Below are 27360 nucleotides of genomic sequence, written 5' to 3'. Positions count from 1 at the left end.
TTAGAAAAATAAAATTGGAATTGAGGCAACACAGGATTATACTTAAATGGAAGTATAGCAATAAAAATACCAAAATCAGATTGTAGACAAAAACGAGGAATGATGGTCAATAGCAGGGTTATTCCCTTATTCCCATAGTAGCACATTTTCTGTACCAAGACCAGACAAGACAAGGTATTTTTGGCCCTGTTAGCGGTTCTATCATTGACAGCTGTCAGTCACTGATTGGCCTTGTGCGCAGTCCTAACATCCCAGACAGAGCCCAAGTTTAAATGGCTTGGGCTAGGTTCACATGCCCAGTAATCACCAGTTAGAACAGATCCAGCAGAAATCCATTAGGAAAAAAATTGTGCTGACAACTTTTTAGCCCATTATTCACTAACTGATGACTGCCGGATCAGATTTTTTTTTTTTTTAACACTGTAGTCAAGGGGCAACGGATATGTTAATGTGACATCCACTGTCATCTATTTCTATTGAATCCGGCAAGTGAACTGGACATGTGAACATAGCCTTAAACTCAGCATATACTATCTTCACTCACAAATCTGTATATCAAGATTTGCTCAATAACATGGTGCCTGCTGATTGCACCAAGTTTTCATGGAGACAGATTCCCTTTAAGAATTGTTTATCAAAATGTTTCCTAAAACACTTAATTAAATACTACATGTACTCTGTGTCTGCATAGTCACTGATGATATACACAAATATCATTCCACAGTCGCTTTTGCTGCCAGATTATTGTGGCTGGAACACATAATATGAATTCTTATCTAAAGAAGATCACGACACATAGGGAAATTCTGATATCTAATACAAGCCTTCACAAGAACCCGATTCACAGTCCCATGGCAACAATACTAGGCACAGAGGCAGCATGTAAGCCATTCACACGCATGAATACATTTGCTTATTTTAAGTGCTGCCTCTGTCTCCAGCATCATATCCAAGTAAGAGGTCATGAACTTGCAAAAATTGTAGATTTAATGTACTTTTAAGGCACTTGGGGTTAGATGGAAACACTGATCCATACTTATCGTACAATTGCTCCAGTGCAGTAAGCAGTAGTGCAAGAATAATACGTTTTGATTACAATGAAATGGGGGTTTATACAATAGTCACTGACACTAGCTCAGGCAAATACCCAAGGTAATGGAAACAAGTAGAATTGAAAAACGAATAGTAACAGGTATGCACCTACCAGTGAACTTTAATTCTGTTGTAAAACTAAATTTCAAGGACGTTTTCAGACCCATAACCTCTTGGGAAATTTAAAAAGAGACCAAAATATAAAACCTCTCTCAAATATATAAATATAGCATTTAGAAAACAGAAAAAAATCCTGTTTAATTTAGTGATAAAAGCTCTGGCCCTTTAGGAAAGGGAGACTGAAGTTGGGGCTCTCTCCCATCTCACTATTTTGACAACTGTGTGAGACTTCTTGCTTCTGAGCTGGGAAACACAACTGGGTGGGGAAGATTACGAGTGCACAGGTGGGACTCTGTGGTGTGATCTTACTTCATAATGTATGTGCTTCTATAAGAAAAACATGTAAGATGCATTCTTAATTATTGTGGAGTAGGATACAAACTTCAGCCGGGGTAAATCCTATTACAGCTTTCTTACTGTTTTGTGGCTGTCTGTACAGTATTTAGTTTTAGAGAAGTTGCCTGGAAAGGGTTAATCTGAAACTTTTTACAGTTTCACCATTTATAAGCAGCAATGTCCTTCCTCTTGCAGATTAATCCTTTAGGAGAAGTGGTCTCTTCCTCCTTTATCTGATCGGCATAATACATATTGACATTATATTCCATGACTGATAAAAAAAATTTGATATGAAGTCTCCTGAACTGAAGCATGGAGCTTTGTTGACAGATTTGTGTTTTCAGATTCATTGGTGGCCATTAGGATGCATTGGATAAATGAGCCTGCAAAACAGGTCAATTCTTGCCAGATCTCAGCACAAGGCTTCATTTACCATTCAGCTGCTGCACAGAATCTGTCCTATAACAGATCGGTCCTCTTTCATATATACACCCATGCTCCCTTGGATGAAAAAAAAAAAGGTGGCTTATACATCCATGATATTAACCGAAGGAAAATTGGGGTGAATATTCAAAGGCAAAACATATATGGGGGAAATCCATACAAAATGCATGTTTTAACATACAGTGTGTCTCATTAGGTCACAACATGATGCCTGTAAACTTGTGTCTAATATGGGGGAACCAGACTATGGCACCACTCTGATGTTCATCAACGAAAATCTCTACCATCACATTTTAAATAACCCTATATTGACTTGAATGGCTAACTGTTTGTTTCAGAACTTGCCAAAGATTTTTGGGATGGCGCCAAATAGATTTATAGCCAGGACTTTGCGGCTGGTTCAAATATGAATCCACTGATGTTATCTTCTGACACATTATCTAGAAAAATAAAAATCGGATTTTGGATGGACTCCCCCTCTAAAATCTTCATCATATTTATCAACATGGGGCATCCATTTGTTTTCAGATACCACTGTCTTTAGAATTTGTTTTCATAATGCATATAATATTTTTTACAGCATCCATTTACACCAACAGTATGACATAACTGTACACATTTTGAATAGCAGCCTTGGTGTAAAAAAAAAAAAAAAAAGTGACATTTACTGTTTAGTCAACTGATCAGAAATTCTACACAAGATCTTGTCTCCATTAATGCGTAGCTGTATGAGCAGAACGCATGGGATACAGTAGAAACCTAATTTCCCTGGAGTTATATAGTACCTAGACTGCACTTGTCCATCTCCAGCAGTCCTATACTGAGTGAATGACGCACAGGAGTGCATGTAGGACCACTGCTCTATTCCAAGGGGGCATTTCAGATCATTATTTTCAAGATTGATGGAGATATCAAAAGTCCTTTGAATAGGTAACACCTTTAAATGTTGGGAATAACCCTTTACCATGCATTTGGTGTTTGAAATTGGCTCTATTTTTATTTAACCATAAAGGTTAAAGCTAGCAACGTTGACAACATATAGATAACTGATATTTTTTGGTAGTTCTTGAAAGGTACTGACTCACCTTTGAGCACATACAATTCCAGAGAGTCTTTTCCCCCCACAGAAACACTGCCTGTATGCAAATAATTTCTCCTCCAGAAGGTAAATAACCACCTATGGATGTAGCAAGAGTAAAATGCTTTCTTCCTTCTGGAGGAGAACAAATTTGCATTCTTGGGTATCTGTGGTAGCTCCAATCTGGCTCATTTCATATGATGTCCATGATAAAATGACAATTGACACTTAACAGATAAGCTTTAACTGAAGGAAATCTTGTGCTTTGATTCAATAAAATACAGATTTTCATTTCAGATTTGTGCAAGAACCTTGGCACATAATTACTTGTGTTCCTTCCGCTACTCAAATGAAGAGTATAAACACATTAAAAACTTTTTTTTCCTAATATACTTTAGCAGTCCAATGCAATCTGAATAAAAAGCGATTACAGTAATTATGGTACGGGGTAGGTGAAATCGTTAAAAATACTTCACAATACAATTCATACAAATCTGCAGTCAGCTGCTCTAGTGCAGCTCGTCCCTTAGAACCGTCCGACAGCAGCTCTTGGCCGAGCACCAAGGAGCGTTTCCTGTCCAGCTTCCGATTGACATGCGCCTAAGCATTAGTAAAGCATCATATTTCACTTAACAACTCGTTACCCTGGAGGCCCCAACTTAGAGAAGTTCTCTAGATCAACAATATTCCATTAAAAAAAATGAAAATGAAAAGCCTACATAGAGAATAAAGCTTGATTGCCAATAGGTAATTTGGCATTTGTTATTCGGTTACGTAGAATCTGATTCTTCAAAAGCATCAATTTTCACATTATTAGGTATAGTTTAAAATGTGAAATTCATGGAAATGTGATTACACAATTGTATCTCATTCTCTTAACTAAACACATTTTTTTTTTTCTTTTTACAAAATTAAGACTAAAATGTGTATGTGGGTTTAAAGTTGAACAAACCTTCCCCCCAAAAAACAACTAAGAAAAAAAAAAATATATATATATACATATAATATACCATAATTTCTACTAGCAAAATAAATAAGTTTGATCGTCTAGACTGTATACATTATTCAGGTATGAACTGCCAAAATTGACAGCAGGTCCAAAAAGCTTTGTAATAAAACTAGCTACCAGACGGTAACATTACTTCAATTTCCTTCACATTTGTTATAATGCCATTGTTGGAACAGTGGTTACTTGATACATCCAATGAAGCTGCTAGTGATGAGGGCTGGGTTGGTGCTTTGGCTGGTGGGATAGGGGATGCAGGGGATTGGGCTAGACCCGGCTTCTTTGGAGGAATGGGTGGCGGGTTTCCTCTTTCCACTCTTGATATGGTAGGGGATTTTATTCCTGGAGAGACAGGACTGAGAGGACTGGAAACTTTCAAGGGATTTGGAGAATGGCTCCCATCACTCTTTTGGCTGGAGGGATTGGCAAGAGTCCTGTAGTCTGTACCAAAGGGTGAGCTATTAGGAGGCGCAGTTTTTCCAGGGGTTTGCTGGCTGGTAAAACGCGACAACACCTGAGTAACTGTGTTGCGAGCCAGCTGCTTGGCAGCAGAGTTATCTGCCAAGGTTGGGGACAAGTCCCTGGAAGGGGGGCTTTGCAGTCCAGAAACATGTTGATCATGTTCAGCTTGAGACTGAAACTTGTGGCGGGCTGCATGAAAACGTTGGTTGATGCCAGCTTGATAAGGAGACTGGTAACCAGGACTACCAGTTGCCCCAATCAAGCGTCTTGAGAGAACTGGAGAGGAGCATGGAGAGGATGTTAACGAAGAGGCTGCAGTACTGCTGGGAGAAGAGGAGGCCCCACTAGAAGGAACAGGTGTGATCATGTGTAAAGGAGATTCCACTCGGACAGGTGAACCTCCATTCTCTGATAAACTGTCATGACAGGTCACTTTCTCTTTAAGGCTCTCCCCCACATTTAACTTTAGGGCATGTTCAGTATTCTGGGCTGCTGTGCCACAATGTCCATTTACTTTCGAACAAGGCTGAGGAATTTTACTAGGTGTTGACAAAGAAATATGAGCTTTTGGTAAAGCATCAGGGCTACTCTTATCTTGCTGTCCATTTTCGGTCTGGCAGCATACAGAGGACACCTCTGGCTTCTCTGTTGGGCTACTAACACTAGATATAATTTCCTTGATGTACTTTTCAGAGGTCTCTTTGACATCAGAAACAGCTGCCATGTTCTTTACAAGTTTCTTCAAGGACTCCAGCTCCTCCTTCAGAGCTTTGGTACGATTTTCTTCCCTATTGAGTTTGGCTCTTAGCTGTTCCCGTTCAATATCAAATTCTGAAAGCTGCTTCTCCACCTGAGCTTCCATCTGTAAGCTACGTTTCTTCTCGATGGCCATCTCGTCCTCAAGATGACTCACCTTACTCCTTGCCTTCTCCAACTTTAAGTTGACATCTTCCACCCGCTGTCCTTCCTCTGCTGCTCGGTTATTCGCTTTTGTGCATTCTTTTAAAAGAACGGAGGACATTTTTTTGTGACGAGCTTTTTCTTCTTCTAACTGAGCTGATAGTTCCTTCTGTTTCTTCTCAAGCTTCTTCACTTGTGATTTTTCAAACTCCAACTGGACAATGATTGGTTGATAGTAGTAATTAAAAAAATAAATAAAAAGAGAAAAAATTAGTTACATTCCGCTTTGTACAAACATGTTCAAAATAAGTACCGGCATGAGCCACTGCAGAGTATGATCAAAAATATGGCAAAAACACTATATAAAGTACACACAAAAAAATTCATAAAAAGTGCCCATTAGTGATGAGTGAGTGTACTCATTACTCGAGTGTTCTCCAAGTATTTGGGCGCGCTCGAAGATTATGTTTGAGTCCCTGCAGCTGCATGATTTGCTGCTGCTAGACAGCCTGAATACATGTGGGGATTCCCTAATACACAGGCAATCCCTGCATGTATTCAGGTTATCTAACAGCCACAAATCATGCAGCTGCGGGAACTCAAACAATCTACAAGCACACCCAAAATACTCGGAGAACACCCGAGCATGCTCGGAAAACTCGAGTAATGCATATACTCGCTCATCACTTGTGTCCATATGTACAATGTGCTAAAAAAAAGCCAAATATGGCTGAAGGGTCATTTACTTTGTACCATATTAAAGAAAGTGGTGTTCCAAGACTTTTCTGCAGTGACATGAAATAAGAATTGCAGTTACAGCCAGTGCTCATAATATGTAATTATTATGAATCTAATGGTTATTTAAATTTAAAACATGAACTTCACCATAAAATGTATAAATAGCACAAAATCAGAATATATTTGTAAGAAATGTACAATCAAGTCCATGCTGCAGTTCATGAGCATCAAATGGTGTGTGCTCCTTAGTCTACATCATAGGTGTCAAAGACAACCAAAGTGTCCCACAAGGGTATAAAACATTTCTAGTCAATTCTACTGCAGTTGCAGAAAGATCTGCTTACATGGACTGATTGGTGGCATGAACGACCGCCAAATGGTAACTTTTACCAATTGGCAGTCGTTTAACTGCCTGTTTACACAGGAAGACCAAAGCAAACGACACGCCCCGAGCCATGTATACTACATCGCTTAGGCTACTTTCACACTAGCGTCGGTACGGGTCCGTCGCTATGCGTCGGGCTGACGTACCGACACACGTTGTGAGATTTATGCATGACGTGGGCAGCGGATGCAGTTTTTCAACGCATCCGCTGCCCATTCTGAAGTCCGGGGAGGAGGGGGCGGAGTTTCGGCCACGCATGCACAGTAGAAAATGGCGGACGCGACGGACAAAAAAACGTTCACTTGAACGTTTTTTCATGCCGACGGTCCGCCAAAACACGACGGATCCGTTGCACGACGGACGCGACGTGTGGCCATCCATCGCGATCCATCGCTAATACAAGTCTATGGGCAAAAAACGCATCCTGCGGCAACATTTGCAGGATCCGTTTTTTGCCCAAAACGACGGATTGCAACGGATTCTATAAAAAAGCAAGTGTGAAAGTAGCCTTAGTGAGCATAGGCTGCCACAGTTCTTGTCAGTGGGAATCCTCTAAACAGGACGATGCACCAGTGAAAACTATGATCTTTTATGCTGCACAAAACATAATAATTTCACCCAATGAGTGAGCGTTTTGCTGGTTCATCAGGTGATCGGCAGCCTGTTTACACATTAAGGCTTGTTCACGATTATCTTGCAGTGTAAATGCCCCTTTACTGCATAACTTTTACACTTCATAAAACATGTGAACTAAACCGTTAGAGCCACTGTTGGCAAATTCCCAGCCGTAAAGCAATTTGGAGTTCACAAAAGCAATGAAGAAGTATTCTTACAGAAATGCATGCAATATATGTTATATACAGTTTATTACATTATTGCCTCATATAGAGCCAGGAAAAGTCTTTCATCTGAAATGCGGTGTTTGGCATCCACCTCTTAGAGTTTTACCCTCCTCTGGGTCAGCCTGGTAATAATCTATATTGAGGACTTGATGGACCCGGTTTTTTTTTTCAATCTTATGAAGTGTAACCATTGTTCAAAACCATGAGTGGTGGGGTTTAAAAGAGAAATCACCTGCTGAGCTAGCCGCTCCCGCTCTTTCTCCAGCATGTATGTCACATCATCTCCATCCGCGGCATCTTGAGCATGCCTCCTCCGCTCTTCTTCCAAGTCTAGGATAACCTGTGGAAGACGATAAGGAGGTCCATGTCAGATAATGCATAATGTGACACTTTACCTTTACCGCTTGATCTTACAGCAGCTTTGGCGAAACATAGGCAGTGTTTAATTCATAGGATCCATGCACTAGAGTCAATGGTAACTGTACAGTTCCAGCAAGCTACTGGGGCAAAGCAGACCTAAAGTAAATTCTTGGGAGATGAAGGAAACTTGTGACATTTTGTCACTCAGCAGTTTCCTCATACACAGGAAACCTTAGCTGAACACTCCTGTGTTCCTTAAAGGAGTATTCCCATCTTCAGGATTTTATCTGAAACAATAATCATTATTATTATTATTAGGAGTGAATTGGGAGGTCCCAATACACAGACTATTTGAAGATTGCACAGGTACCAGTAGGTTCAGCAGGCATTAGTTTAAATGCATATGGGGGTCTTTATACAAAGGACATAAATTGTATTTTAAAGTATCTTGGTCAGCTTTGTTTTCCTGTAAAAAGGTAATCGATGCCATTATTCCTGTTGCACTGTATTAATGGCTGCTAGAATAATCTGGTTACACAAAGTAAAAAATTCTACATGTTTGGGAATAGGAGGACTTAAAAATTGTTTTAAGTTGGCAACTTGTTAGAAGGCCACAAGGGGGAACTATTGTAAGAGGAGTGAAAAGTATTGTGCAACAAAAAAGTCCTATCCACTAAAAAATATAATTTATAAATAATGCCTTATTAAAAATTAAACTTCATATGTGCGTGTATATGTATGTGCGTGTTTACACATATAGGGCAGCACGGTGGCTCACTGCAGCCTTTCAGCGCTGGGGTCCTGGGTTCAAAACTCACCAAGGACAACATCTGCAAAGAGTTTGTATGTTCTCCCCGTGTTTGCGTGGGTTTCCTCCCACACTCCAAAGACATACTGATAGGGAATCTAGATTGTGAGCCCCATTGGGGAAAGTGCCAATAATGTTTGTAAAGCGCTGTGGAATTAATGGCGCAATATAAAAGTGTAAAATTAAAAAAAAAATACTTATACAGTGGGGAAAAAAAAAGTATTTAGTCAGACACCAATTGTGCAAGTTATCCCACTTAAAAAGATGAGAGAGGCCTGTAACTGACATCATAGCTAGACCACAACTATGAAAGTCAAAATGAGAAAACAAATCCAGAAAATCACCTTGTCTGATTTGGTAAGATTTATATTGCAAATTGGGATTTGGATGTTTCGCCCCCAGCAGTTCGCCCCCGGATGTTTGTACCCTTGTGGTTCATGAATTCCCGTCCGTCATCACGTGCGGGGGCGAAATGTACCAGGGGGTGAACTGCTGGGGGCGAAACATCCTATAACCTTGCAAATTATGGCGGAAAATAAGTATTTGGTCATTAACAAAACTTCATCACAATATTTTGTTATATATCCTTTGTTGGCAATGACAGAGGTCAAACATTTTCTGTAAGTCTTCACAACGTTGGCACATACTGTTGGTGGTATGTTTGGCCCATTCCTCCATGCAGATCTCCTCTAGAGCAGTGATGTTTTGGGCCTATCGCTGGGCAACATGGACTTTCAACTCCCTTCAAAGGTTCTCTATGGGGTTGAGATCTGGAGACTGGCTAGGTCACTCCAGGACCTTCATATGCTTCTTACGAAGTCACTCCTTCGTTGCCCTGGCAGTGTGCTTGGGATCATTATGCTGAAAGATCCATTCACGCTTCCTCTTCAATGCCCTTGCTGATGGAAGGAGGTTTGCGCTCAAAATCTCACGATACATGGCCACATTCATTCTTTATGTACACGGATCAGTCATCCTGGTCCCTTTGCAGAGAAACAGCCCCAAAGCATGATGTTGCCACCCCCATGCTTCACAGTAAGTATGGTGTTCTTCCGATGCAACTCAGCAGTCTCCTCCAAACACGACGAGTTTTGTTTCTACCAAACAGCTCTACTTTGGTTTAATCAGACCATATGACATTCTCCCAATACTCTTCTGGATAATCCAAATGCTCTCTAGCAAACTTCATATGGACCTGGACACGTACTGGCTTAAGCAGGGGGACACGTCTGGCACTGTAGGATCTGAGTCCCTGGCGGCATAGTGTGTTACTGATGGTAGCCTTTGTTATGGTGGTCCCTGCTCTATGCAGGTCATTCACTAGGTCCCCCGTGTGGTTCTGGGATTTTTGCTCACCGTTCTTGTGATCATTTTCACCCCATGGGGTGAGATCTTGTGTGGAGCCCCAGATTGAGGGAGATTATTAGTGGTCTTGTATGTCTTCCATTTTCTTATTATTGCTCCCACAGTTGATTTCATCACACCAAGCTGCTTGCCTATTGCAGATTTAGTCTTCCCAGCCTGGTGCAGGGCTGCAATTTTGTTTCCGGTGTCCTTTGACAGCTCTTTAGTCTTAACCATAGTGGAGTTTGGAGTGTGACTGTTTGAACTTATCAGTATAAAAGACACCTGTCCACAATCTCAAACAGGTGCCATTGCTACAGGTAATGAGTGGAGGACATAGGAGCTTCTTGAAGAAGTTACAGGTCTGTGAGAGCAAGGAATCTTGCATATTTTTAGGTGACTAAACACTTACCGTATATACTCGAGTATAAGCCGAGATTTTCAGCCCAAATTTTTGGGCTGAAAGTGCCCCTCTCGGCTTATACTCAAGTCATGATCGGTGGTGGGGTTGGCGGGTGAGGACTGTCATATACTCACCTAGTTCCGGCGTTCCTGGCGCTCCCCCTGCCCGTCCCACGGTCTCCGGGTGCCGCAGCCTCTTCCCCTGAGCGGTCACATGGGACCGCTCATTAGAGAAATGAATAGGCTGCTCCACCTCCCATAGGGGCGGAGCCGCATAATTCATTCCTCTAATGACGGTGCCGGTGACCGCTGATAGAGAAAGAGGCTGCGGCACCCGGAGACCAGCTGTCCGGGGGAAGGAGCGGGACGCCGGGAGCAGGTAAGTATGTCATATTCACCTGTCCTCGTTCCACACACCGGGCGCCGCTCCATCTTCCCGGCGTCTCTCCGCACTGACTGTGCAGGTCAGAGGGCGCGATGACGCATATAGTGTGCGCGCCGCCCTCTGCCTGAACAGTCAGTGCAGAGAGACGCCGAGACGGGACGCTGAGGAGCTGCAAGCAAGACAGGTGAGTATGAGTTTTTTTTTTTTATTGCAGCAGCAGCAATGGCACAGATTTATGTGGAGTATCTATGGGGCAACGGTGCAGAGCACTATATGGCACAGCTATCTAAGGGGCAACGGTGCAGAGCACTATATGGCACAGCTATGGGGCAACGGTGCAGAGCACTATATGGCACAGCTATGAGGCAACGGTGCAGAGCACTATATGGCACAGCTATCTATGGGGCAACGGTGCAGAGCACTATATGGCACAGCTATCTATGGGGCAACGGTGCAGAGCACTATATGGCACAGCTATGGGGCAACGGTGCAGAGCACTATATGGCACAGCTATGGGGCAACGGTGCAGAGCACTATATGGCAAAGCTATGGGGCAACGGTGCAGAGCACTATATGGCACAGCTATGGGGCAACGGTGCAGAGCACTATATGGCACAGCTATGGGGCAACGGTGCAGAGCATTATATATATGGCACAGCTATGGGGCAACGGTGCAGAGCATTATATATATGGCACAGCTATCTATGGGGCAACGGTGCAGAGCATTATATATGGCACAGCTTTATGTGGAGCATCTATGGGGCCATAATGAACGGTATGGAGTATCTATTTTTAATTTTGAAATTCACCGGTACCTGCTGCATTTTCCACCCTAGGCTTATACTCGAGTCAATAAGTTTTCCCAGTTTTTTGTGGCAAAATTAGGGGGGTCGGCTTATACTCGGGTCGGCTTATACTCGAGTATATACGGTATTTTACACCATAATTTGCAAAATAAATCTTGCCAAATCAGAAAAGATGATTATCTGGATTTGTTTTCTCATTTTGACTCTCAGGGCTCCTTCTCACTTGCGAGAATTTCATCCGAGTCTCGCAGGTTAAAACCCTGTTCTGGCGCCGGCACTCCAGAGCGGAGCGTGCAGCTCCATTATTGCTGTGCGGCCGCACGCTCCGCTCTGGAGTGCCGGCGCCAGAACAGGGTTTTAACCTGCGAGACTCGGACGTATTTCACGCAAGTGAGAAGGAGCCCTAAGTTGTGGTCTACCTATGATGTAAATTACAGGCCTATCTCATCTTTTTAAGTGGGAGAACTTGCACAATTGGTGACTGACTAAATACTTTTTCTCCCCCACTGTATATTATATACATATATATATTATATACACACACATTCATGTATGTATATATGTATGTATTTGGACATGTAGAAAATCAGAACTCCCCTATTGATGACACTACCTATACGAGGAGGTTAGCACCCTAAATGAAGCACGCAAGTTATGGCGCCCATAACTGCTCACAGTCTTCTCACCCTGGTAAACCCTAGGTAGTCCTGTGTATTACAACCACTCACAGGATGTACAATATACAAAATACAATAATATGGTAGTGAATATGAAAATGCATAACCGCGATATCTAGAAGAAAGTGACAATGCATAAGACAAGGAAGACAATATGTACTTCCCAAAAATAGCAGGAATGCAATATACATTTTCAGATACAGTGGGTACGGAAAGTATTCAGACCCCTTTAAATTTTTCACTTTGTTTCATTGCAGCCATTTGGTAAATTTAAAAAAGTTCATTTTTTTTTCACATGAATGTACACTCTACATTTCTGTTTTTTTTTCAGTCAAGATGGGGTGCAGACATTTTTGCAAATTTAATAAAGAAAAACTGAAATATCACATGGTCATAAGTATTCAGATCCTTTGCTCAGACACTCATATTTAAGTCACATACTGTCCTTTTCCTTGTGATCCTCCTTGAGATGGTTCTACTCCTTCATTGGAGTCCAGATGTGTTTAATTAAACTGATAGGACTTGATTTGGAAAGGTACACACCTATCTATATAAGACCTCACAGCTCACAGTGCATGTCAGACCAAATGAGAATCATGAGGTCAATGGAACTGGCCAAGGAGCTCAGAGACAGAATTGTGGAAAGGCACAGATCTGGCCAAGGTTACAACAGAATTTCTTCAGTACTCGAGGTTCCTAAGAGCACAGTGGCCTCCATAATCCTTAAATGGAAGAAGTTTGGGACCACCAGAACTCTTCCTAGACCTGGCCATCCAGCTAAACTGAGCAATCGTGGGAGTAGAGCCTTGGTGGGAGAGGTAAAGAAGAACCCCAAGATCACTGTGGCTGAGCTCCAGAGATACAGTAGGGAGATGGGAGAAATTTCCACAAAGTCAACTATCACTGCAGCCCTCCATCAGTCGGACCTTTATGGCAGAGTGGACCGACGGAAAGCCTCTCCTCAGTGCAAGACATAAAAAAGCCAGCATAGAGTTTGCTAAAACAAAACAAACAAAAAAACATACGAAGGACTCCCAGACTATGAGAAATAAGAATCTCTGGTCTGATGAGATGAAAATAGACCTTTTTGGTGATAATTATAAGCGGTATGTGTGGAAAAAACCAGGCACTGTTCATCACCTGCCCAATACAATCCCAACAGTGAAACATGGTGGTGGCAGCATCATGCTATGGGGGTGTTTTTCAGCTGCAGGGATAGGACGACTGGTTGCCAATGAAGGAAACATGAATGCGGCCAATGACAGAGATATTCTGGATGATAGCCTCTTCAAAAGTGCTCTGGACCTCAGACTTGGCCGAAGGTTCACCTTCCAACATGACAATGATCCTAAACACACAGAGCCCTGACCTAAACCCAATTGAGCATCTCTGGAAAGACCTGAAAATGGCTGTCCACCAATGTTCAGCATCCAACCTGACGGAACTAGAGAGGATCTGAAAGGAAGAATGGCAGAGGATCCCCAAATACAGGTGTGAAAAACTTGTTGCATCATTCCCAAGAAGACTCATGGCTGTACTAGCTCAAAAGGGTGCTTCTACTCAATATTGAGCAGAGAGTCTGAATACTTATGACAATGTGATATTTCAGCTTTTCTTTTTTTAATAAATTTGCAAAAATGTCTACATTTCTGTTTTTTTTCAGTCAAGATGGGATGCAGAGTGTACATTAATGAGAAAAAAATGAACTTTTTTGAATTTACCAAATGGCTGCAATGAAACAAAGAGTGAACAATTTAAAGGGGTCTGAATACTTTCCGTACCCACTGTATATTCAATACTACAAAGTGTCAGTGCCCATTATGAGGTGCGGATTCATTATTGAATACATACATGTGATTCATTAACCCCTTTCTGACCTCGGACTGGATAGTACGTCTGAGGTCAGATCCCCTGCTTTGATGCGGGCTCCGGCGGTGAGTACACATCAAAGCCGGGACATGTCAGCTGTTTTATACAGCTAACATGTGCCCACAATAGCGGCGGGTGGAATCACGATTCACCAACCGCTATGAACTAGTTAAATGCGGACAGCGGCATTTAACTAGCGCTTCTGGCCATCCGGCCGGAAATGCGCTCATCTCTGACCCCTCTATGATTGGGGGTCAGCGATGCATCGGCATGACAACCAGAGGTCTCCTTGAGACCTCTATGGTTGTTGATGCTGGATTGCTATGAGCGCCACCCTGTGGTCGGCGCTCGTAGCAATGCAACAATTCTACTACATAGGAGCGATCTGAGCTTCGCTCCTATGTAGCAGAGGCGATCGAGTTGTGCCAGCTTCTAGCCTGCCATGGAGACTATTGAAGCATGGCAAAAGTAAAAAAAAAATGTTTTAAAAAATATGAAAAAGAAAAAAAAAAAATATATAAGTTTAAATCACCCCCTTTCGTCCCATTCAAAATAAAACAATAAAAAAAAACACCAAATATACACATATTTGGTATCGCCGTGTTCAGAATTGCCCGCTCTATCAATAAAAAAAGGATTAACCTGATCGCTAAACGGCGTAGCGAGAAGAAAAATTCAAAACGCCAAAACTACTTATTTTGGTCGCTGCGACACTGCATTAAAATACAATAACAGGCCATCAAAAGAACGTATCTGCACCACCATCGTATCATTAAAAACGTGAGCTCGGCAGGCAAGAAATAAGCCCTCACCCGACTCCAGATCATGAAAAATGGAGACGCTACGGGTATCGGAACATGGCACTTTTTTTTTTTATTATTATTTTTCAGCAAAGTTTGGACATTTTTTTTACCACTTAAGACAAAAAGAACCTAGACATGTTTGGTGTCTATGAACTCAGAATGACCTGGAGAATCATAATGGCAGGTCAGTTTTAGCATTTAGTGAGCCTAGTAAAAAAGCCAAACAAAAAACTAGTGTGGTGATTGCACTTTTTTTGCAATTTTACCACACTTGGAATTTTTTTCCCGTTTTCTAGTACATGATGCTAAAATCAATAATGTTGTTCAAAAGTACAACTCGTCCCACAAAAAATAAGCCCTCACCTGGCCATACTGATGGAAAAATAAAAAAGTTATGGCTCTGGGAAGGAGGGGAGCGAAAAACGGAAAAACAAAAATACCCGGGTCATGAAGGGGTTAAAAAGAGTGTTTCTCTTTTTGTGGTAAGTGTGAATATATAAATCAAATAATTTTAGTATGGCTTCACTTGTTGTTAAATCTGGAAACCTCACATAGCTACCACCAGTTCACCGTGAACTCACCGTTACCTTCTAAAAAGCATCCTGATGAATAATGAACAAGAATGGGGAAACGAGTTCAGGTCAAAACATGTATAAGGCCGGTTTCACACGTCAGTGATTCCGGTACGTGAGGTGACAGTTTCCTCACGTACCGGAGACACTGACACACGTAGACCCATAAAAATCAATGCATCTGTGCAGATGTCATTGATTTTTTGCGGACCGTGTCTCCGTGTGCCAAACACGGAGACATGTCAGTATTCGTGGGAGCGCACGTATTACACGGACCCAATAGAGTCAATGGGTCCGCGTAAAACACGGACCTCACACGGACATTCTCCGTCTGGGGTCCGTGTGCGTGCAGGAGACAGCGCTACAGTAAGAGCTGTCCCCCCCACATGGTGCTGAAGCCGGTATTCATATCTTCCCTGTAGCAGCGTTTGCTATAGAGAAAATATGAAGAATAGTGTTAAAAATAAAGATCCATGTGTCCGCCGCCCCCCCACCCCCTGTGCGCCCCCCCCGCTGGTCAGAAAATACTTACCCGCTCCCTCGCTCCTTCCTGGTCTGGCCGCGCCTCCTACTGTATGCGGTCACGTGGGGCCGATCATTTACAATCATGAATAGTCGGCTCCGCCCCTATGGGAGGTGGAGCCACATATTCATGACTGTAAATGATCGGGCCCACGTGACCGCATGCAGGAGAAGCCACGGCCAGACCAGGAAGGAGCGAGGGAGCGGGTAAGTATTTTCTGACCAGCGGGGGGGCGCACAGGGGGCGGGGGGGGGCGCACAGGGGGTGGGGGGGCGGCGGACACATAGATCTTTATTTTAAACACTATTCTTCATATTTTCTCTACAGCAAACGTTGCTGCAGGGAAGATATGAATCGCAGCTTCAGCACCATGCAGAGTGGGTACCACACGCTCCGTGTGGTACCCATTCGCCATACGGGCGGCACACGTGTGCCGCACGTATGGCCTCCGTGAGTTCCCAGGCACACGGACACGGATAACTCCGGTACCGATTTATTCCGGTACCGGAATTATCTGGACGTGTGGGACAGCCCTAAGACAACTAATGGGATTTTCTGAGATTTTTAGCTGTGAAGGCTCAAGTTACAGTGTTTACAATGCACATTGGGATTGGTTTTGCTCTTTTTGGTAAATTACAAGGGGGAAACCTGGCAGTTTGCTGGAGATTAAATGATTCTGACATTTGAAGATAGCCTTTTAGAAAGACACAAGCCTCGGGAAAAAAACAAAGCTGAGGAGGTGACATCAGAGAGTGCTTGACATTCCATCAGGCTGACAAGGTTTAGATACACCAGGCTGGGATTTGAAGGCTTTACAAGAGGTTGCATTGTTGAACTCAACCCTCAAATATACATAAAGCCTCTGGTAGATCTGCACACATCAGAGCTCATCCAGCTCCTAAAGGAAACTTTTCTTGCTGAATCTACAGATCAGAAAGTGCTAAGGGAACATCCGGGACACCCAAGAGGAAAAGAGATAATGCCATCATATATCAAAGCGTCACCTTTCTGTGTCTGCTCTCAGCCGCAGCCAACTGAGACAGCATCCGCTCCTGCATAGTCTTGCATTGCTTCATCACTTCGCTCAAGACGTACAAGGGATTGGAACAAACAGGCGGTGGTTTCTGCCCATGATTATCTTCCTTAAGGATCTCATAATCCCTCTGCAGGGCAAGCAGCGGGTCGCTGATGTTGTATTTGCCATAGCGTTCCTCTATGAATCGGTCTTTATGCTGTGCCTGGAAAATCAAAGAGAGACACAAAATAGACGAATTAAGAAAAGAAAATACAAAATAATATTAAATATTGAAACGTATTCCTATCCATAATCTGGTAGCACGGTGTCCCTACTGTTCCATATCACCAAGCTATAAATACTCAATGTGCCATCATATACCGTAGTATGTAAGTATTGATTCTAAGGGTGAATATCTCCTTATTGAAAGTCATATGCCAAACATACAATACACAGTACAGGTCTTTAGGCGTCTAAGGCTGCTATATTAAAAAGAAATTAAAGCAAGGTTCTGTGATGTGGTCAAGTGGCAGAAGCCAATTTATAGATTTGATTTACTTGAGAATATAGTGCAATTAATTCCACAGCGGCCCTGTCCCCATTGGGGCTCACAATCTACATTCCCTATCAGTATGTATTTGGAATGTGGGAGGAAACCGGAGTACCCAGAGGAAACCCACACAAACATGGGGAGAACATACAAATATCTGGAAAATAGGAGTGACACCCTTTTTGAAAGGTTTTTTTTTTTTTTTTTTTAACTTTTAACAATTGTTTTAAGACCCATTCAACGACTTCAATAATCAGCCAAACCTGTTCGCCCCTGATCGTTGGTCTATGTAAATATGGCAGCAGTCAGGCGACGAACCAGCAACTACTCTCTTATATCGGTTAATTAAATTTTTGATGCAAGCCTTAATATTGTTATTGGCAGCACCTCTCCATGTATACAAAAGGGATGTGCATACAACTATATTTAAGAACTGCATTTGGACCAAACAATCATATTAACCATTTTGTGCCCCAATACAGTTGCCTTAGCAGATGTAAGGTATGTGCACATGATGTTTAAGACACCCGTGGACCTGTTTCTAGGTCGTTTTTAGCGGAGGCTCTGAAGTAATCGTCTTTTTCCTGTATTTTCAACTGTTAAAAGCGGACGGCTTGGTTTGGAAGCAAGTGACTTATTTTAGACATCTTTCTGAACCCTGGAGCAGTTAATAGATGTAGCAAAAAACTGAACAGGTGCACAGCAATGCAGTTTTTACATTGCTGTGAATTATGCTATTGTTTGCGGCGATTTGGCAGCGCTTTTCAGGTGGAATCAGGTGAAAAAATTTTTTGCATATGCCTTAAAAGATCTTCAAATGCTCACCAGTTGACTTTTTATAAATTGTTGATCAGCGATTGTTTGTGTAAGAGGTCTGACTGCGTCATTCTCCCTAGACTGCTAAACCTGCTGACCCTAATGTGTTTGGGGGGGCCAGCCTACTGACTTTCAGGGGGAGATGTGAATCTGGCATGTCCCATTTAGGACTTCCAATCGCTTTGTTATCCAAGAGATAAGCCACTGGCAGAGATGTCTGGCAGCAGCTTTCTCAGACAGAACACAGGAGAGCTCATCTGAGTGAGCGCTCCTCTACACGGGAGAGTAGGCCAATGCATCGTTTGGCACACAGCCTTCTAATGTGCATGGCCGGCTTTAGTGGACATAAAGTACGGTGTTACACGAGGTCATTATCTTCTTATACATATAATTACCTTCCAAATCCTACCAATGGTCTATGGGAACAGTATCCGCTTATCTGCACTTTACTCTGGGTTTAGCTCTACAGTGGACGAGGACATCCAAGCACCCACAATGCACTTCTTTTATCAAAAGGAAACCAGCACTTTAATGCACTTCACCTTAGAGATGAGAACTGAGAAGAATCATATAACTCAAAACCAACATATAAAGAAAAGTTACACAGCAAATTAAATGTGGGCAATGTTGTAAAGGTGCTCGGAAATGGAGGCTTACTTTAAACAAACCATAACACTTAAAACTCTCTACAGCTTGTAATAGCTATTCAACATGTGGCATTGCCAGCCAGTATTGTAATATGTTCACACGGAAATGGAGACTGTACAGTAGTCAGAGGAATAATATACCAGACTGGGTGGGACCGTGGTGAAGATCTGTCCCATAATCTCATGTTACCAGACGGCAACTTAAAACCAAACAGACACGTAAAACTTGTTGTCACAACTACGAAGTGAAACGTAATGGCGATGCATTCTGTATTTCATTTGTGTGGGATCACTCGGCAGTAAAGCCAGCAGTGTTCTCTAAGTCTGAGGCCGAGTAATTAGAGTCGACACAGCAGTGCGCGTCAGACTCCTCATTTATAGATGGGATTTAAAAGGCATTTCCCAGAGTGCACCTCTTCTCTAGCATTTCTGAGGCCCCATAATACAACACAGCTATTATGTGTGCTGCCGTAGGTAAGACAATACAGCAAAGAACCTCTAAGGTCATATACCGTATGCAGTCAGCGAAAAACAATGAGAATGTATCCGGCAATATTGGATTTTTTGCAGTTTCAGGATGCTGCATACAGTATATCCATGTGATGTTATGAGACATTACATAAATTCATTATTTGTGATATGCAGCACTTTTGCACTGGGACTTGGCGTGATGGTGTGCGGGATGACAACTAGGTGGTGTAACGGCAGCCATACTGTTGGTGACCTGTCACACAGAGTTGTCCAGGTGCACAACACCTGGAAGAGAGGACGAGACCTGGATTATGTAAAGTGCTTTACTATGACTGTATTATTACGCACCCAATTAGAACCTAATCGGTTCAGGTAACTCAAGATCCCTAATGACCCAGCAAACAAAGCTTTAGTAATACCAGAGCCGGTAAACAGAGGTGTTCAGCGCTCAGAGGTTTCTTGTGGCACAGATCAGTACCTGAAAAGTGACACTTCACCACGCCCTTATCTTGTGTTATACAATCTCTTCTTTATTGGCTGGTCACCGCCCTGATCAAATGCTGAGTGAGGACCTTTGGAGCCTATTGTGCTAGATTAGTGGGTGTGGGTTTGTTGTTTATGCCCTATAAAGCCAGCTTTACTGCCTGACATCCTACCTGCTTCTTATTCCTGCTCACTTTTACCAATGATCACCAAATGTGCTCATCACCCATATGCTCTGACACAATCCTGAGATACCTGACATACTTGATTACTGGGTCAAATAGTCTCTTATACTTCGTTAACAACACAATAATTTAAAGTGACTTTTACATGAAGCTTTCCTGTGTGAAAACTGCAGTTGCTTTTTCATCTTGTTTCGCATGGATCAGTATTGTCTTAGGGATACAGCAAAGATCCAAGTCCCCATTCTTTCATCGATTCCTCCCGTGGTTACAGCAATTAAAATGTGGACAGTACTGGTAACCTGAATCACCACAATGACCATATGACAAAGCTGAACAAGCAAAACACAGAGCACAATTTTTTGTCGCATACAAGTAGGTGTAGTGAAACAGGCTTGGGCTAGCAATGGTAACACCTTATCTGAGCACGTTCCCTCAACACTGATTATCACTCAGAGCATGATCGGGTGCTAAACTGAGTGACTCTGGGGTGCTCGAATAATATGTTTGCGTCCCCGCGCCTGCATGTGTCGCTGCTATTTGAGAGCAGCAACACATACAGGGGCTAACAAACAGGCAATCCCTGCATGCGTTATAGCTGTCAAACAGTTGCGAGACCTGCAGCCAAAGACACTCAAACATATATTTCGAGCACGCCAAAGACACCTTGTTAGAACATGAGCGTGTCGGATAACACCTTATCCGAGAACTTTCGCTCATCACTAATGGTAACCAATAAAGGCAGCTTCTAATACAGGATCGTGATATTTTATATATTTCGTAAGTTAGATCAACTGAATTGTCCAATATCTCCCTCATCTACTATATTAAATAGTTGGTCTGACCACTCTGTCCTGGCATCTATGCAAACTGAACAGCAAATAGGTCGTCCCCTCCTGACTATATTGCACATAGTGGACACATTCATTATGATGGATCACATATACATATCTCCCTAAGTAACAAATTTAGTAATAAATCACATTCCCCTGGCATTGCTTCAGCTGCTATTAGAATGATCAGAAAGAGGAGATTGTCTGCACTCTCTAGATTCTCCACCCTTATTGTAGAGCAGAGTTCCTTGCATGGATGAAACTACGTCTGTCTCCAAGTTCTGTTTACCAACGTCATTTGAGAGGTGCCAAACTGAAATGATGCATATATTTACCTACAGCAGTCCATGGCATGACCTACAATTCTTGGGGGTACCAACTTTCCTTGTGGAGATCCAGCTGGCATAGGAAGAATGGAAGACTGTAATATCAGACAACTAACCCTGCTCTGTATTGATGAGGAGCAAGAACCACGTCAATGGGCATTTCTGTTTAGCCGATACCCTTTCTCATGGGTTGGACATTGAATTGCTGAGCCACTATCTAAATGTGGCTCTGAGAGCAAGTCATCTTCCTCCTGGAGGAGAGAGAATTTGCATATTGATCTGCAGATTTTGATAAACGCAAAGTTTAGAGTCAGGTAAAACACATGATTCTTAGGGTGGCCAATAAGGAGCCATGCCCAAGATGGTCAACTTCCCTGCCTAATAATTATCCACTCGAATGGGATGGAAGAAGCAAAAATTAGCTTAAGACTTGGGTTTCTTGGTCTGCCCGCATACTGACATTATTACAAATAACCCCTTAAAGGGCCACTGTCACCCCCCTCCAGCCGTTATAAACTAAAAGAGCCACCTTGTGCAGCAGTAATGCTGCATTCTAACAAGGTGGCTCTTTTAGTTTTAGGTTCAAGCATACCCCAAATAAAACGTTTTTATACTTAGCCACAATTCCTGTCTCTAGCCAGGTAGGCGGGTCCTCACTCCCCAGCTTGGCCAGCTCCTCTGCCGTCACTCACATCTTCCTGCGCTTTCGGCGCCGCCCCCTCAGCGCTGTTATCGTTTCAAATCCGGCGCCTGCGCTGTGTACTGGTGTCCTGCGCAGACGCAGTAAGCTCTGGCCGTCTGATGTAATGGCTGATACCAGAGAACAAAAGACATCCACAGAACACCAGGATGGATCTGCTGCACAGCAAATAGCTGTAGGACCTGCGATGACGTCACTGCCATGTGATTGCCCTAATCTGTGGATGTCTGCGAAAGCGCAGGAAGATGTGAGTGACGGCAGAGGAGCTGGCCAAGCTGGGGAGTTAGGACCCGCCTACCTGGCTAGAGAAAGGAATTGTGGCTAAAGTATAAAAACGTTTTATTTGGGGTATGCTTGAACCTAAAACTAAAAGAGCCACCTTGTTAGAATGCAGCATTACTGCTGCACAAGGTGGCTCTTTTAGTTTATAACGGCTGGAGGGGGGCGACAGTGGCCCTTTAAATTAGCAAAAAAGAAAAAACAAAACATACTATAAATTATTGCTATTTCACTTGGAAAGTCCTTTCGAGCAGGCTCTACTGGGGTGCATCTTTGTTCAGTTTGTTGATTCTATTTATCCTCTTACTTGGGAACCTTTGAAGAACTGTTCACAAAAATACCCCAAAAGTTATCCCCTATCCATAGTTCCAAACTCTCAGACCCCCATTGATCAGCAAGTAATGTTTAGGGGATAACTTGGTTTTTATGGGAACAAGCATTACAATTACAGCACACTTTTACACCCTGTCAGGATTTGACAACGGCACCGTTACATAAACAAGATCTGTACAATGTGTTATACGTCAGCAGGGGTCATATTGTAAGGTTGGAGAGACAGATTCCTTTCCACATGACTTACTTATATAACGCAGAAATAGAAAACGCCAGTGGAGAAAAGACAAAAAATACATGGTGTTGACCATATAAAACAAATCTAATACATATAAAATGCAAAATATGAAAATATCCATTGTGACAAATATCCTGTGATGCGTCACCCACAAAAATAAGGAAAAGGTTATCCTCGTGAAAAAAAAAATGGTAACTATTATTTTGTAATGATGTCCCTGAGAACACTAGCAGAACTGAAGACATGACCACACATAATAACTTATTAGGGTCCAGTTTCTAATGGTCATTGGCTTTATTTCCGTGCACAAGACTTTGGCCCCTGCCTACAGTATATGGCTTTGGTCAGGTAATTATGGGCACTAGTTGAGATCTTATTTGCTCGGTGAACAAATGTTGTGCTTTCCTCCCCTAATATCAGTGTTTTTTTTAGCATGGGAACTGTGTACTGAGGTCACGGGACTACAGATGAGTTCCAGATGGAGTCTGTCGCTTTAATAAATAAGCAAATGGTCTCAACTCCCACATATGGGCTAACTTTTAATAAAGTGTCCCATTAGCTACAATACGGCCATCCGCACCACAACCACTAGTATATGATAGGTCATAAGAAGTAGCATATGCAAAGTGCATTTTATATATTGGTTCATCTTCATTCTGATGTCCTAATTTATCATCCAGTGGTTGCACAGGCAGCTACGGCCTCATATAAACTTTCACTCTTATATGCAAGCTACTGAGAAAGTAATTTGCACAATTGTCCTAACATAACGGGAAAGTGTCCGTGTAATAGGTCCAGGATTAAAGGCGTATATCATCCCGATAGAAATAGTGTGGCATATAAGTGTGTAATGTATTGATATTCTAGGCAGAGGGGCTCACCTTAGGTGACTGATGCCAAGCTTAGTCCTATTTAATAAGCCCATGGTTGTGTTCTGTGCAGTGCATCCATAGGCCAATATTCAACTGTGCAGAAACTGGTCTAATGTATTGGAAGAAGAATGGTCTATGAGTGGAACCTATCAATAAAATTGTAATTATTACCATCAATACTAGTTCCAGCTCACAGTCAGCCAGTGTAGTAATAGTGCTGCAATACAGCAGAGCTGGGAGAGCTGCAGCAAATGTGTATGTAAGAAAACAAAGATACACTGGTAACTTCCCCTTTTATTAAACATAAGCCCTGGAGAGAGATGCTCATACAGATCAGTGTCCGGCCCATAGTCCCGAACAGCTCATTTACATTAGATTGCAGATAACAAGGTATCATTTTATTCAGCATCATATGACCTACATGCCCATATAGACGGCTTAGGAGGGTTGATCCTACTAACAGATTCCCTTTAATTTCATAAAGCAAGGTCCATAAAAGCATGGTGGGCAGGTTTGGTGTGGCCCGCACAGAGAACTAAACACATCGAGCACCCTTAGGATGAAATAAAATGGAGAATGAAAGCCAGGACCTCACATCCAGCACCATTGTCAGACCTTACAAATGACAAATGCTCTCCAGGATGAACAAAAATTCTCACAAACACAAACCAAAATCTTGTAGAACGTCAAGAGTCAACAAAAATTTCTTAGAAAAATTGAAGCTGCAAAGTGGGGATTAACTCCATATTAAAGCATATAGATTTAGAATGGGAGGTCATAACTCCTGTAGGGGTAATGTGTAGGTATCTGAGTACTTTTGTTCATAGAGTATCTGATTGCCTCTTTCCTCACCTCCCCATTATATCTAACCATTATGTAAGGTGTGTCCTATTCACCCGAACAGGAGCAGAGCTTCAGTTCTCGACAATGGTCACTCCACAGGTCTGTTCTCCGTTTACATCCAGCCACCATTAGAGCCGTTACCATCTGATCTGGGGGCAGTATCTCCATGAATCTAATATGATGACTCCAGGGCTACAAGGCTTCAAACTATTTTTCACTGGGTATTATAGATAACAGCTTAGGCCCATACATATTTTATCTCAGCATCATTTTCGCATTTTCTGCAGAGAAATTGCTTTTGTTCCATAAATAAAAGCATGGAAGGAAATAAACAAAAGTCCTGGAAGTAGGAGCAGCACATATTTCTGTATTATCAAAGAATGGCAGGAAATGACTGGGGAGATGAGAAGCGGGAAAGTACTTTCCTAAGAGCTGGGAAATTTACCAGGTTGGGATCTATATGACTAGGATAAATTCCAAATAATTGTATCAGCCACTTTCTGATCCGTATGAAGCCACCACACAGAACTATACATAGTGGCCCTTCAAACCCTGCTAAGTATAAACATTAGTGGCGCATAAATACCAATTTAGTACTTCCTAATTAGTCTTCATTTCCTAACACTCTGCTTCACCTAGCTGGCTGTGCTGCTGCTCACAGATTCTACAGCACACTGTGCCTGGCTGATGTCAGCTCAGGGCTGACAATCTCCTCTCTCTTTCTACCTGTGATTGCGAGACTTTCCTGCAGGGAAAGGGAGAGGGTGCACAATATGGGAGAGAAAACTCAGTTAAGTGCCACATTAGAAAAGTATCAACCGGACCAACAGATTCTGGTGTTTTGTACCATCACTGAAAGCAGAGTCATTTGGATGAAAGGAAGAATAGCCATTTGCTTCATAATTATTATTTTGCATAGGCACCATCTGATAGGACTCCGTCTACTTGGGGAAGGATCATACTGGCATGCTCAACGGCGTGTAGAGACAGCCAAACCTGCAGGAGAAGGTTCAGTGTTCTTACCACAAATATACAGCCATAATGGCTGAACAAAGACCACATGAGATGGGGGTTGAGACACAGGGATGTGTCACTTATTAGACTGTGTGATGTTTTAATATCTTATTATGGTTTGCTTATAAAGCGCTTTCATATTTCTCAGTGCATTACACACATTATCATTGCTGTCCCTATCGGGGCTCACATTCTAAATTCCCTATCAGTAGGACTTTGGAAAGTGGGAGGAAACCAGAGTAATGGAGAAAACCCTTGCAAATATGGAGAGAAACTCCTTGCTGATGTTGTCCTTCGTTGAATTTGAATCCAGGACCACGGCGCTGCAAAGGAACAGTGCTAACCACTGAGCCACCGTGCCGTCCATAAATGTTTTATCACCAGGAAATTATCACTGTCTAGACCACAACCCCTCCTCTGATAAGCAATCCACCATCAATGGACAATGTACACAGAAAGCTGTGGTGTGGGCGGGGCTATCTTTCTCAGCTCTGCTACATCTAAAATCACAGATTGTGTCACAACTACTGCACCAGTAAACCAAGTGATACATTGTTGGAATCGGGGTCGATTTTCCTACATTATGCTACTCTCCGATAAAGTACCAAAAACCTTGTGATAGATTCCCTTTAAATCTTGATCAACCTTTTAAATCCTAAAATAAATTAGTCGCATATTAATAATATTGGCAGTGCGCAATGAGTTACACTATAAGAAAACTACTGAATGGGATTCTGTGTTTCACTGCATCCAGAAATCTGCTAGAAAAAAAGCTGTTGACTCTTCCGCTGCCTGGAGCATACAGCTTTTACAAGACCACCTCATGCTTGTATTTAGTCTACTAGAGTAGTCAGCGTGTGGCTAAGAGGTCACTGTGACGTCAGAAGCAAACACCAGCTCACTGTGTGCAGCACATGGCTTGGCATAGACTCATTCAGATCCTTCTCCTCTGCCCAAATCTTATATTCCAAGTGGAGTGTCGCTACACAGTGTGGATTCTGTCCGAGCAGAAGAAAATAATGGCTGTTATTTAACACTTCGGTATCTCCTATCGGAAAAAATGGTTAATAGGGATTCCGATGAGGTCGCTGGATCTGTGGTATAACACGCTTGGGAGCTAACCGCTATCTGCAGCCGCTGAGCCCAACTTTACAGTAGCTGAAGTGGGCTAACCGCCAGTGCTGTATGAAAGACGTTCTGTGCCTGGAAATGTCATTGCAGCCGGTATAAGAGGAGCCTTTATGATACCAGGCATAGTAAACAGGAAGGGAAGTCGGGAGAAGGGGCCTGGGAGAGTTCAGCGAGATAGACCTGACATGACGGAGGTAGACACTTGATAACGCTCCAGCTAAACCGGTCATATTTATCACATTGCTGTAAAAGTGGTGGATTTATAGTCGGCTATATATCTAGAAATATTTCAAGTATTCACAGCATGTGTACTGATTGCATAAGGACTAACATTTATCAACTAATTTGATAGCTAAGAAGAGATAAGAAAAGAAAAGGAATTATTGGCACAAAAAAAACGAGGATCAATTTAAGCAGAACGAGTGCACAATATTTAGGCCATGTACTGTATATTTGCAGAAAAGTTTTGCTGCCATAAATTTCATGTCTCAAAGTACGCATTCAAAGACAAGCATAACCGAAAAATGTTTTTGTTTAATAACAAGCCAAATAAAAACATTAAAAAACATTTATAAAGGGCAAATGTCTATAACACAGATATACCAGTCCAGAGCATTATAGTGCTTAGATCTAATCTGTTTGTCTGCAAGATGTTTATTTCACCTACATCTCATA

General features: G+C 42.4%; 1 protein-coding gene across 1 annotated transcript in view; it reads right to left on the bottom strand.

The window, feature by feature from the left end:
* Positions 1 to 3975: 3975 nt before the first annotated feature.
* CTTNBP2NL (CTTNBP2 N-terminal like) overlaps positions 3976 to 27360 on the bottom strand; it is a 94974-nt gene continuing 71589 nt past the window's right edge. The window contains exons 3-5 of the mRNA XM_077294903.1: positions 16957 to 17190; positions 7636 to 7743; positions 3976 to 5652 (exon numbers count right to left, since the gene is read on the bottom strand). Of these exons, the coding sequence (XP_077151018.1) occupies positions 4189 to 5652; positions 7636 to 7743; positions 16957 to 17190 (1806 nt within the window). The 3' untranslated portion in view covers positions 3976 to 4188. The remainder of the gene's footprint in view (positions 5653 to 7635; positions 7744 to 16956; positions 17191 to 27360) is intronic.

Source organism: Ranitomeya variabilis, chromosome 3, assembly GCF_051348905.1.
Source record: "Ranitomeya variabilis isolate aRanVar5 chromosome 3, aRanVar5.hap1, whole genome shotgun sequence".
Taxonomy (NCBI): Eukaryota; Metazoa; Chordata; class Amphibia; order Anura; family Dendrobatidae; genus Ranitomeya; species Ranitomeya variabilis.
The sequence above is the reverse complement of the archived record's forward strand: the minus strand, read 5'-3'. Positions and strand labels throughout refer to the sequence as shown.